The sequence below is a fragment of the Ischnura elegans genome, chromosome 7 (genome assembly GCF_921293095.1).
Source record: "Ischnura elegans chromosome 7, ioIscEleg1.1, whole genome shotgun sequence".
NCBI lineage: Eukaryota > Metazoa > Arthropoda > Insecta > Odonata > Coenagrionidae > Ischnura > Ischnura elegans.
Window position 1 is genome coordinate 28001670 of NC_060252.1, and position 14453 is coordinate 28016122.

At 39.1% G+C, this 14453-nt stretch overlaps 1 protein-coding gene across 1 annotated transcript in view; it reads right to left on the reverse strand.

Annotated features, from left to right (window-relative positions):
- The window catches only part of LOC124161847 (lysoplasmalogenase-like protein TMEM86A), a 295810-nt gene extending 281461 nt beyond the window's left edge, over positions 1 to 14349 (reverse strand). The window contains exon 1 of the mRNA XM_046538064.1: positions 14208 to 14349. Coding sequence (XP_046394020.1) covers positions 14208 to 14228 — 21 coding nt within the window. The 5' untranslated portion in view covers positions 14229 to 14349. The remainder of the gene's footprint in view (positions 1 to 14207) is intronic.
- Positions 14350 to 14453: the final 104 nt, after the last annotated feature.

Consider the following 14453-nt stretch of genomic DNA (forward strand, 5'->3'; position numbering starts at 1 on the left):
ATATATATAGCCCTCAAAATTCAATTTTATTTATCCTATTGATAAATATAGTGGCGTGAGTTGGGAAGGACTCATTAAAACATTCAAATAGCATATTAAATATCGCATAAATTCGCGTAGAGCGTTCTTAAGTTCCGCGTCGTATAACACTACCTTGGCAAATTGACCAAGAACTATTCACTTTAAAACAAGTGCATAGCCAGGACGATTTATTGGGGGGCACGACCCGGGGGGAAAGGAGTGGAACTCCCTAGCTAGTAAATACGTCACGTGAGCATTGTTATCTCTAGAAATCACATCTTATGCCATTATGGCACTTAAAATTACACAATTGATGGGTTGTCGGGGAGCTGTTTTGCTAAAACGTATTGGTAGAGTAGAATAAATTTGTTTTAAAGGTAAATTTTCAGCTAAAATTAATTGCTTTGGGGGGGAGGGGAGCACGTGCCCCCTGTGCCTCCTTTGAAAGCGCCACTGATTTTAAAGTAAATATCTGAAATAACTAGTTGAAAAATAAAAGTCATATTTCTTTGAAAATATTTTCTTGATTTGTGTAAAAGTTAAAACATCTTTAATTTAATGTTAAAAGTTACTTTCCCAGTAACTTTAAAGTAGTTTTTTATTTGGTCGCTTGTGAGTCATGATTACGATAATTGAATAATTAATTCAAGCCATATTAGCCTCAACATCGATACTTTCGGACGGGGATCGATACTTTTTAAAATCGTTGATCCGAATTAACACGATGCCATTCGATCATTCCTCATGGGTCTGAAACGAATAGCAAAATCTTGAAATCCCAATAAAAAATGACGTGACTTACACGACTCTTATTTTAATTCCGCAAACTTGATTACGTTTAACGATTTCTTTTCTTAAGCCCATTTTACCCTGACCATCTCGCAGAGCACAATATTTTCCAGTGAAATTTAATTTATTTAAGTTTTACACCAATAATATATAGCCAGAAATTTCATTCAGCTTGCAATAAGGTACGAGGCAGAAATTGAGTTGCACCAAGTTCTCCAAATGCTCCAAGTAGACCTTTACTAGTAGAATACTTTGATAATAATAAACGATTTCCTGACACTTTCACCCAAAGGAAAAGCAAGAGCAGTTTAAATTACCTCTGGGACCGAGCTGATTGGTCTGAAGGGGGAAGTGGTGTTAACAACATCCAAATTAAACTCAGCGAATCAGAAAAGTCCATCTAAAGTTCACCTCAATTCCTCCCATGGGGCTTGATGCTCCAAACAAAATAACATCCAGAAGCGTACGAGCTGCTATTCCGACAAGCCGCAAAATTAATTATCGCACACCCATGCGCGAAAAATTATAACTGCATAGCGGTATTCTGATACCTCGCGGCAAGAAATTCTCGGCCACTGACAAAATATCATAAACAATGCAACACATAAATGTACAGCGAGTTATCGTCACTCCCCAAATTTCGTTTAACAGCCTACGTGAAAAGCATGACTATTACCTAGGAGACTATTACTTTCTATCGGTTCGGCATAACGGACGGAGGAAGAGAAAAAGTGCTACAGCTAAATTTCTACGGATGTAATGTCTTGTGTAGATCCACTCCATTGGAAGATATCGGCGTGATCTGCGTGGCGCCCGAACCTGTGGTGAACGAAAATGAGTCAAATATATAAGGTTTGCGACATTAGACACAAATGTTACTGCAAATGAACTTAACTGAACCAGTAGGTTACCTCAAAATGAAAACACCGGGTATTGTTTTGTGTGATTTTCACTCATGGATAATCTACCTCGCAAAGTAGAGGCGGCAGTGGGAAATCTCTCTGCCGAAGTACTTGTGCAATTGTAAGTTTAACGTGACACCTGGTGAGATTTACTCACGCGTATCTAATCGACCTTCGGCCGGAAGAATGCGGTCTGCGGTGTCTTTTGCTTCTGTCCACGACCTCCGTTTCGCACTCTCTCATAGATCGTGCGACTCGTCGATATGACAATAGAGCATTTAATAACGCGCAATAGTAGGCTGATGTTATTGGCCACCGTCCTATTGTGCACTCGGCCCTTTGAAAGGAATTTCTCGTAGTGATCACTTCTTATTCACTGCCTGTAAATTGTGATGCTACCGTTAACGATTACTTTTTATAAGGTTAACCAACATCGCTAATTTAACAAAATTAAGTTTCTCTTTTTCTATTCCCCAAATACCTACAAGTAGCGTATCGTAAATATTATTTTCGAATAACTGATCCCTAAGGTAATAATTCTATAAAATATTTTCTCCTTTCACGGTGCGTTCCATCGCCTTACTGCGTTTTCTGATACATTCCTTTGTTTGTATTAAGAACAACTCTGTTATACCAATTGAAGATATTTTACTTATGGGAAAAACATTTTTTTTTTTTCATTTGTGAAGTCAAGAGAAGTATGCAAAATTAAGTTTGATTGTTACCCTCGTTATCGCTGCATTTAAATAACCGCAATAGAGAAACGATATTTGGAAACAGTAAATATATTTTGTCACCTCTAGCTCAAGCAATTTATTTAACTACCCATCAGAGATTCAGGAAACACAACGTATGTACCTAAATGAGTTTCGGTTGATATTAAAAAGTTAGAACATCGGAGGACCTTATACTACCGCTAAAAATTTAATTGGGGTTATGAGTGTCATTCTACATTTAAATTTAAAAGAATCCGAATCTGCTCGCAAGTGATTATTTATAATAAATAATAATTCGTGGTTCAGACGTCGCCCGCCAGTAACTAAAATCTTCTAAGTGCGAGTGATTAAAATAAAGAAACATCAGCGGAGATCGAGAGAGGCTTTGAGACGTGTTCCGTGACGGTATAAAAAATTAAATCTACAAATTACCTGGATGTTTTTATGTAAGCGGGATTTAATTATTAAAATTTCTCTGACGCCATTTATCGAAAAAAATCCATTGTGCGCGCTGGGACGAATGAATAACTTAGCAATGACATCACTTTTTTTGTACACACAAACCTGTATGGGGTTGGCATAAAGAGTGCGAATGACAGAGACTCTTTTTCACGTAGGTACATTTCATTACGAACAGAATGATTTTCTCATTTTTTTTCAGAACAGCCCATCCAAGTCCGAGGTTTTTCCAGTCTCCAGTGTCGCGTGCCTACTGTATATAAAAAATGAGTACTGTATATAAAAGTTGCACATTCAAGGATGTACCCAGGATCAAAACTAGAGGGGGGGGGAGGCAAGCCATGGTTGTTCAAGTTGTAGGTAAGCTTCAAGCATGGAAAAGGTGAATGAAATCAACATTTAAGGAAACTGTAACAGCTCTTTCTTAGTTTTTAAAATAATTTGCTTGAAAAAATGTTAATTTCCTTAAAAAAATAAGCGATATTTGCTTTTAGGGGGGGACATCTGCCCCCTCCTGCCCCTCGCTGGGTACGCCCATGTGCACATAATAATGAGGTGTAGGTTCGGAAACACCATCAAATACCAGTAACTCCCAAGCGATGTTCCTGTATAGGTTCTCTCATTAGATGTGCGGCTCGTTGGGAAGTTGGCCCATGATTACTTGAAATTTACCAAAGGAACTCAGAATGAGGGTTTGAATTACACGCACATGCTTTTTAAGCGAATCTCAGTTTGCGCGAAAATTATCCATTGGAAGCCAAGAGTATCCGATCCAATATAAACGACGAGAAGTTGAAATAATTATTTGCAGTCGACGGTTCATTTTTCCCTCCACGAGGCCACCGCCAATATTTAAACAGACCCCATCTCTTCTTCCCCATGAAAACGCATAAAATATGATTAATTATACTTATGTTTATGTTTAGATTTGGCCTTAATTCTTTATTATACTGAAAAGTACTTCGCCTGTAACCCCAGCAGCTAACATAGCAGTTATATTAGTCATAACTGGCATTTTAGGAAACCAAGGTTCGCCAGATTCCTAGACAGCGTATTTAAGAATCGTAATTTAACCAATTTAACGTAGATGGATTATTTTAAGCGCACCATAATCACCAGAGAAGATGCGTAAACATGGATACTTGTCCTTACGAAAAAAATTGGAACAAACAAAGATCTCCCTACTTCCTAAAACTGCTATCCTACAAAATTAATAGCTAGCTCAAAACCTAACCAGAGAGTGAAGTGGGAAAGAAACTGGCCCCCTTACTCTTAGAGCGTGTTAGTCGCACAGCAGTGGATTTTTCTGGGGTGAGCTCTACCCTCACCTTTTTTAAAAGAGTACCCAGGGCGAACTCGCGGGGTTACACTCCTGAGGCACAGGAACCATGTCCTTTACTCACAAAATCCTCAGGAGAGGGGTGGAGAGGAGGGAAAAAGGGAAAGGAAGCGACGCCGCAATAGGAGCCCGACGTCGCCTCCAAGGTAGGGATAGGGAAGGAAGGGATTAGGATTGAAGAATCTCAGCGCCGTTATTAAGGCGACGTGGTCCACCATTAGCGATACCATGTTTCGTTGTACCTACAGAAATGAAAGAATAGCCTATAATTTAGAATATTCCACAGATTTTTCCGTAGATTCTACCTTCACCTAGCATAAATATCCTTCGGGTTGAGTTAGTGAAGCACACAAGTCAGCTGCGATCGCAGAAAAAAAACTCAAGGGGGGGGGGGGGCAAAATATATCTTCATCTTCAGCTATCTTTACTTTTATCGTAATGAAAAATAGGTCACATGCAAATTTTAAGGAATTTTTATTAGAACTGACTATACACATATACAAGACAATGCCATCTGATGATATTAAAAAGTTATAATGGTTGCTCTGCAATGTTAGGCAATGCGGGCAGCCCCGCGAAGGGGGGGGGGGGGGATTCGCCCACCATATGTATCCGCCACTGATACAGGTGGATCAGGATCTTTCCAGGAGGAAGAGGAGACAGGTTCTCACAGTGTGGCGGCGCCGAAGGTGCGAAACATTGACTGTACCGGTAAATAAAAACTCACCCCAAATAGCCAGTTCACAAAAGCATATTTTTTAAAAAGCAGCGCATGCGTATCACTGACAGAATAATGTGATGTTTGTGTGAATTAGGAATATTTAAAAAATTAGATATTTTGCACAGATTATAAACAACACAATACTTTATTGAATAATGCATTGATATTATTTTTTTAAATTCTTTTTCCAATTTATATATTTTTTGAACCAATCTGGTAGCATTATGTATTTTTTTCTTTGTTCTTTGAATTTTGACAAAGAATTTCGCGCCGTTCATTTGAGGCGATGCGAGCCACCACTGAAGAGACCAGATTCACTTTTCTACGGGAGAGGAAAGACCAACGTTTAAAAGAGATGTTCCAGAGATTTTTCTCCATATAATGAACCATACAGTATAGAGAGCACTCCGGGCCCTGGTCAAATTCATTGTTACTTGTATTCTTGGAGGCCATGACTAGTCACTTCAAAAAAACCTACGTTCCCAAGCAAGCATCTAAACACGCCACTTGACAGCGCCAAAGCGTCAGCTGAAATAGAGACGGGAATGGAATATGAGAGAAGTGTGCCCTACTATTGTGACACTCATGGGTTGATTTGCAGAGCGAGTGTCGCTCACAAAAGCGGAAATCGTTTGCAAAGGAAACGAGAAACGGGAAGGGGGACGGGAGAGCCTGGAGCAGCGCATTTGAATTTCTCTGTGCCTTTCACCCAGAGCTAGTTACAAAGCTCTAACCTTTTCCTCCACCACGAATTCCACGGCCGTAGAAAAGAATCCGCTATTCGAATAAAACCAATGTTTCACAATCGTTAGGATCACTTCAGACAGAACTGTTTCCAAATCCATCCACTAAGCACGCCCATTTCATGATAAGTAGGAGGGATTTCCTGTCGAATGGTAAGCATTTAAGTCCTCGAGTTGCACTTCAGGCGAGGTTTGGAAACACTACCCTTTCAAAGTGCCATCGTCTCAGCTTTCACCGTAAAAGTAAAGTTTACTTCCCTCTCCAATGCTATGGGCAGTTAAGGTTGATTCTTAAGCCCATTTTTTGCCGATTGTGGGTGAGGTTTAAAATACAAACAACCGAATGTTTTCGTGTTTCAATCCGTCGCTCATTTCTCGAGCTATTCGCGGCAACTAATATACGGACTCCACTGTTTCGTCGCTGAGTTGATGACGTCACGTTCTCTTGCCGAGCGGGTCACTGCTTGTCAGTTACTCCTCATCTTCTCGCGTGGTTCTACGTTTACGGTGTGGAATGCGATTCATTCTTTCAATGAGAGGGTTTCCCTGAGCAAGCAATAAACTGTAACTCTAGTGACGTCGGCAAAACAAAAAATAAAACGTGAACACTCAAAGGACCACACGAGATAGATACGCAAGGACGAGGACCAGTAGAGAAGCGGTGATCTACTCGGAATGAGCTCGTGACTTCATCAATTTTTCTGAAATACGAATTCGGGAATATGGTTTTTCGCCGCGAATCGCTCGAGAAGTTAGAGAAGGATTAAAAAAATAGCAAAACTAAGAGTTTTTTATCCTTCAAACTCTGTCACAATCGAAAATAAAATAAAATTTGTGACACGAGCCAATTCTCATTTAAATTCCATCATGAATGAACAATGGATATAATCGGGACAACGGAGAGATATGCGACTCATTCGTAACTTACGGCCGAGACTGCACAAGTGAGGGTAGCGGACGAAGAATCGGGGTGGGCAAGCATTGGCCGAGGAGAAGGACTAGGCTTTTCAATATCGCCATTGTTTATTAACGTGTACGCTGAGGAGATGGTAAGAGAGGTGTGGGATGAATTGGAAGCTGTAGTAAAACAGGGAGAAATACAGTTTAAATCAGAGAGGAAATCATTTACGAATGATCAGACGTAGATCAACGAGTCAGCAAGAGGAGAGAAGGCTCTGGTGGATGCATTAGACAAGCGTTACAATGAACATGGCATGAGGATAAATCCCAAGAAGACAAAGGTTACGCGATTAGGCGGGAAAAAACTTGAGCAGATAGAGCTATTCAAACGATGGGGTAGCTCGTAAGAGGAAAACAGAATCAACAGCAAGGACATGAAGAAGAGAATAGCGTAAGAAAAGGAAGCGTTTATGAACAGAAAGGAGAGTATGAGAGCAGAGTCAAGAATGAGTTTCAATAAAAGGCTGGTGAAGAGTCTGATCTGGGGTGACGCGCTTTACGGTGCGGATACATGGACAATTACTTAGGAAGGAGAACGAGAAAATACTGGAGGCGTTCGAGATGTGGGTGTGAAGAAAAATGGAGAAGGTGAAGTGGACGTAGAGGAGGAGGAACAACAAAGTTTTGGACATGGTGGGTGAGGAGAGGAAGCTTCCAGATGATTTATGGAGGAGATAGAGGGTATGCATGGAGCGAGTACTTAGCGAGGAAGGGATGATGAAAAACAGTGTTAGAGGGTAGAATGTTGGGTAAACGAGGGAGAGGAAGGAAGATAAGATTTTTAGACAGAATGAAAAGTAATTAAAGATGAATGTCCTTGAAGGGAGGGCAAACTCCCAGAATACTTGGTGAATACTCCATATAAACCTACCTTAATCGGTAGAAAAAGTAAACAGGTTATCATGAGCAGACATCGGCAGATCAAGATTTTCATCATATACATCATACAAAATTGAGCGAAGAAGTTTCAAATATGCAAACAGACTATTTACAATACGGGTAATCCAACAGTCTATACAGGTTGGTTTGTAATTATTGGGTTACTTACCAACTTAAGAGTAGATGGCGATATTTTATGGAACCGGGCAACAGGTAACATAACGAAAAACAAGGTTTGTACGGTCCACGGATTTTTACTTATCAACCCAGATTTCGACAAACTATGACATTTTCACGGAATAACTACATGATGCGAGTGAATTTATAAAATTTATGAAATCGAGTGAGTGGTGAGAAATTTCTAGGGTTTTGGTTCGGTAAATAAAAATTTGTGAACCATAAAAGCGTGTTCTGCCATTATGTTATCCAGCTGATAACTTGAACTTTGAAAAAGCTAACTTTGCTACTGTATTTCAAATTAATTGTCAATAACATGGAAATGTCTTTTCCATGGAAGAGATTAAACTGTTCCTCTAAAAATAATTTCAAAAAGAGCAATAACTACACCATTCAAAGCACCATCCCGAGTAACACGGATGATATGAGTTTATGAGGAGGGTGATTACTCATTCAAGTATTCCCTGGGTTGACACTTCAACGGATTTTCCGCGAAGGGATTTAAAAATAGGTCCAATCACCAAGACATTCACCAGAAATGAAAAATCCCATCACCAGAAAAAAATGCCTTTGTCATGAAAGCTACGGTAATTTTATCAGGTGTGATGGAAATTAGATTTGAAGGAAAGGAAAGCACACAAGTTGATTCATACGAAAACTTAATTACCTCAACCAATATTCAAAATTGAAAGAGGGAAAAATGCACTATGCCCCCAATAAAATATCTCTTACACTAAAATAGACTTCCCGAATATACAGCGAGAGGAGGGAACTTTCCTAAGCAGTAATTTTGTGCAAAGGACAACCTAGAGACAAGACATTTTCGACATTTTTTCGTGCCAGCCAAAAGTTCACGGAAGATCAGCGGCCTAAAGAGTTAGGACAAAATTATGTCGACGAGAAAAACAGAACTGGTAACACGATTAGTCCCTTATGCACAGCATAAATTAGGTACTCACAACATAACAAATATCCCTCAAATGCATTTTTTTAATTTTATTGTGATTTTTAAAAAAGAAAGTGATCTCCTATGCCCAAGGATCAAGCCACTCTGTACCCCGGTAATCGGTAATAAAACTGCAGTAGGAAAATTTTAAGTTAACAACGAATATGCATTCGTTGTGACAGCCAAAAAGTATTACCTGTAGAAGTGACATATATTACACCCAATGACCAATTAACTCGCACACGTAATCGAAATTCATTATAGAAAGAAAAATGGGCGAAATTATCTCAATAACAAGCTTACGCAACAGATAAGACGGGTAATAGATTTTTACGATTAATTTTTCACTTCCAGCCAAAAGGGCATATATTTTCATTCAAGCAAAATAGGGTGAAACAAATTAAAAGTTTGACATGAAACAAGGCAGGAAGAGGAAATTATTTATTCGTTAAATTGTAAGCAGTAAATTATGTAAATTTTACTCAACAAAAATATTTTCCAATGATTTCAGCGATACTTTAGTAACGTTGGAAATAAATTTATAAATAACGAAATATGCCCTTGGAACCAAGGCTGAGTTGAATATCACCAACAAGTTACATCCACAAATACGCAAGGGTCTTTTATCTATTGCTGATTACAATAGATCAGATAGTTATCTATGGTAAGGGAGAAAAACTCACGACGCTTTTGATGAGACATAAAAAAAGGCATTATCAATCAAAGTCACAGCCCTTAAGAAAACCAATGAGACAATTCGATTAATTGAACAGCGTGCGCATAGCTAATTTTTTGTCAATTCCCATTAACTGCGAATAATTTTGACGTTAATTAATGGGTATTTATATAAGTCATTAGCAAAAGAAAACTTAACGGAAAAACAGCGCTTTGAAAAATGAGTGGGAATAACTGTGTTAGTCCTTAGTAAGCTCTTTTCTACTGGAAATCGATGGCCAGCTCAGATAGTGGAAAAACACTTCCGAAAGAAAACGTCTGGTGCAAATTTCACTAGATAAAAGCGCAAGGAGACCAGTATCTTATTAGATTCCGGGAATAAAAGCAGTAACACTTTGGAGCTTTATGACCACTGGATTACCTAAAGCCATAATCTTAATCAGCCCTCGTCTCTTCTCTGAGAAAAACAATTTCGCGTCGTCAACTGAGTGTCAGCCCTCATCAGCATCAATTAGGAAGCGCTTGGACGAGACAACACAAGAGCCATATGTGACCACCAATTACTTATGCATCCGTTCAATACGATAATGATCCTCCGACACTCCTAAATAGGATGACATTTCCATACGAAAGCTAACTATACCAAAATGCGAATAGGTACCTGGAGTTTCACGAACTGATAGTAGAATTTATCTTCCTCAAAAAAATAAAAGAAATATGATTTAAAATAAAATGAAGTAACCAGACATCCGTTTCCTAAAAAAATTGCCCGCTGGTTAAGGGATAATATTGGATTTTATATTTTTTAACTATAAAAAGAAAACTCAACGTCATGGCGCACTGTTATAAGGGCATAATTATAGCACAAAAATCCAAGCAGTGAGTGGTGTGCGGGGGAAAAATAAGAGATGAAGGTCGGACGAAAAGCGAAAATAAATCAGGAATTTCCTTGTTTAATTCCGCGTTGTTAACATTTTTGCTTAAGAAATGCATTTTAATATATTTTTTCGCGGCTATATCAAAAAGGCATCCGTTCTTAAGAGTGTGCGCAAGAAGGAACGACTTTGATAGCGCATAACTGTACAAGGCCGTCGCAAACGTGAGGGGTTCCAGGGATTCAAACACTTCAAATACCTACTCCTCCCCTCAACCCCTAACTTCACCAACAAAATCTTTGGGCGATACCGATTAAAGTGCACCCTCTCCAAATGAACGTCCCTCACGTTAAAATGTACCCCCTCTCGAATTGAGTGCCCCTATCCCCGAAAATTGCTTTCTGGCTATGTCCTTGACTCTCGCTAGAAGGGCTGAAACAGACCTAGTTCAAGGAAAAAGTCTCTAAAGAAAATTCACCATAGTTTTCGGACTATGCATTGAAGGCAAAATATTTACTAGCATTTTTTAAAGAAAATGATAAACGGCGGATTTAGGGGAGGGGCACGGGGGAACGTGCCCCCCCCCCCCCACCCAGACGCTTAAACAATACGCTACATTGGTTTGACAAGGTTCTAACTGACCATCAGCTGGTTCTGAGAAAAACCTTGTCAAAGTTTTAAACTGCTCTATTTCTATTATTAATAGGAATTTATTTTTGATTTTTAGCACATACACTAGTGATCCACTAGATACACTAGTAATTATTACTTTAAGAAAATATGTAATTTATTTTATTTTTTTACATGTTTATATGAGTAATAAAATAAGTAAAATGCAGTTAGAACCTTGTCACACCAAATATTAGTTTTTTCTCCTTGCAGTTGGAACTTTGTCACTGTTCTAAATCTGTTATTATTTTACATAGAGGAATAAAAACCGGTGCAACACAAAGAGAAACATAAACTTAGTTATCTTGAGTGAAAACACCAAATTTTGCAAAAATTTCAGTTAGAACCTTGTCAAACCAAGGTAGCGAATAGACAAGATTTTTAATGCGGCTATCATTGCGTTCGTTTTGTTTTGTGTATTACGGAACTTCAATAACTTAATGTCATATTAACTTCCATATTAAAATAAATAGAATATTACGTGCAGTAATTGTTGTATGTTGTTTTTAATCTCAAATATGAGAAGACCCTTCAGCCCCCATAAAAAAACCAGGATCCGCCCTTGATAAAAAGCTGACTGGATTATCAGTTTGTTAACTGTCTGTACGTCCTAGAATGGCATAGGGTAACCGTACCCGGTAACGATAGATAAATAGAATCGTTTATTTTCTTAACGGCGCCCAAGTGGTTGCCTTCCTCCTCACTAATTGACTTACATTACATTTTTGAATTCCCAACAGCAAAGTTTATAATTATAACGAATAAAAGTTCAGCGAAACAAATACTAAAATCCAAACATGAAAGATAATTTGTTTTATAAAACGATATTGTAAAAAGCAGAGAGGAGCTAGATAAATAAAATTGCAGTTTAATAGCATGGATTTCACATTTTTTTTAAACATCGAAAAAATGACAGAAACTTTCTCTAAATTGAAGTTTATAACATAAGAAAACGTCATATTACATTTCAAACTGTATTTTGTAGTAGTAAAAACTCAATATGTTTTCAGAGCCATCATTCAAAGGCACAAACATCATATTCGACGGACATGGTACAGTGTTTAAGGTAATTTCTCCTCCCACAAAAGCATCGTATCAGGGATCGGGAGTGTTGAAAAAAAAAAACGCCGCCACTGATGGGAATTTAACTCGTCCCTATGATGCGAAGTGAGCTAAACAACAAATCCCCGCGAATAGTAAAAAAAAAAACAGGAAAAAGGAGAATGAAGCATTAAAAGACATGATAAACAGGCGGATACTATTATCGAGATAAATGAGTGCAGGAAAAACTACAGACAAATACCACACAAAAGGAGATACAGGAAACAAATCACAAAAGGGGGGAAACTGATATTTCAGGAGAGTGGATGACAATAGACTACAGAGGATAAGAGGAAAAGGTGGAGACAAACCGAACATCTTTATTACGGTGCCTCACCGCTATAGCTCAAATTATCCACGGAAATTTATATAATATTGGAACGCGTGATTCAAGCTTCACAGGAGAATTTTTCGCATTAAAATATTACCGTTTTCATCTCAACGAAAGCTGTATCATCTAAACTTTAGTATGGAAATATTGCAGTCCACGCCAGAAATTAGATTTTATTGTACCCATGAGTCTGCCATGATCCTCGCAGGAAAATGACTAGATCAGGCGCTACTTAATAAGTTATAAAATCCATATATATTACTCAGAGGCTGAGGTGCATTAGGTGTGCGTGAGTTAGGCGCCCCAGCCCCAATAAGGCAGCCCTCTGTAGAGAACGCCTGCGGCGGACTACCGCCGTCAATCCCGCCTAACCATGCCACTGAATTTGACAATAATATGAATGCCTGAATGTTCGCATCCAGATCCGTAAAATTTTCTAAAATACGTTTGCCCAAATTTGACATCGCAACTATAGGTGGTTTTTTCTCTTCGCAAAGAAAAATACGTCCAGATTAACCATAGCTAGGACAATTCCAGTAAAACCGCGAACTGGATATCGAATATTGATAATGAACTGAATTTTCACAAGAGCGTGAATTAAAGCATAATATTTGAACGGTCATACGGGTGGAAGTATAGGTTAGCAATCGGTCAGCTAATAAACTACAGGCCAAGGCATTATCATGAAACACAATGCTTCACTATGTTCGAGATCCATCATTTAAAAATAAGATCAATTGAATTGAATTTCTGTTTCCCCTGCACAACGTTTCAGGCATATGCACCCTATTTCATGCATTCAAATAAAATTATAATGACACCAGCAATGAGGAAATTGCCAAGAGGGTAGACATATTCGATTGAGAATAGTTTAGAAGATATTGAATATAAGGGAATGGCCGGACCAACCGCAAGACAGCTTGGCTTGGAGGCACTTCGAGTGAGTACAGGGGGCGTAAAGCATCCCCACACTCCCCGTGGAGAAGGGGGCGCCAAAGTGAATTTTAATGGTTGGCGCCACAACGCTCAAGTCCCTAGCCCGAGGCAGGGCGCCAAACAGTATTCATTCTTCCATCCAATCGGAGATGCGAAGCAGGGAACATGAACACTTCCAGGCGAAGATACATTCGAGATTAAGGAATAATCGGGGCAATCAAAAATCACCCTGTCATTAATACAGCAATGAGTAATAATTCCGTAAGCCTATGACGCCGAACGATTCATCAAAAATATTCTCTCACTATGGATCTACAAGAGGGAAAAGAGTTACTAAAAATAGCAGCGACCACGTATCTGCTGAGGATATTCATACATCATTCCTGTAAAAGGGTAGCGCTGAAAAATATGTTTCCAAATGCACAGATTTGTCCCCGCGTGACAACCAATTTAACCAGTTACCTCCGAGAAATTGTAAATAACATGACACCATTCATTATTACTCTCTTGATGCACACGGTTCTCTCTCAAGCAATTGCCTACTTAAAAATGTAAAATAGGAAGTTGAAAGACGACAAGCGGATAAGCGCGGTCCCTACGCAGACTAAACGCGATAAGTTGATTTTGAATAGTTGACATCACATAGAAAAAACGAAGGAACTTCAAAAGATGTCATTCGTGTCCATTGTAGGTAACCAACTGAGGGCGCATCGATGAGGGATAGCTGACAGCCAACAACACAATAACCCACTTCCGCGATGGCAGGAATGAATAAGCTCTCTTATTTAAACGGTTACAAAAGGATTTAAACAGGAGGCACAGACGAAAATCACAGCATTAATCACTATCACATTTTAAAATGCCACTTTCATGTCGAAAAACGCAGATCATCGGAGCATTAAGCCATATCTGCTGCGAAATTTACTATAAGTACGAGATAATACGGGGCCAAGAGTGGCACTGCTCACCACTTGTGTAGGGCTCGTCATTTTTCCGACAGCTACGAAGATTTCTCGGCAAGAAAGCTGCTCACTATCCTCTGCCGGTGTGTATTAGACGTCTGCTTGTCCGAACAGCTGCTCCTGCCCTGGACCTTGACAACAACTGAGAGTTTGTTTTGGTTTCATCGCAATCATAAACTCCTTCTCCTCTTCCACACAAAACTACAACCGCACTACCTAGCGCCTCTTTCGCGAACTGGACCAGAAATATGA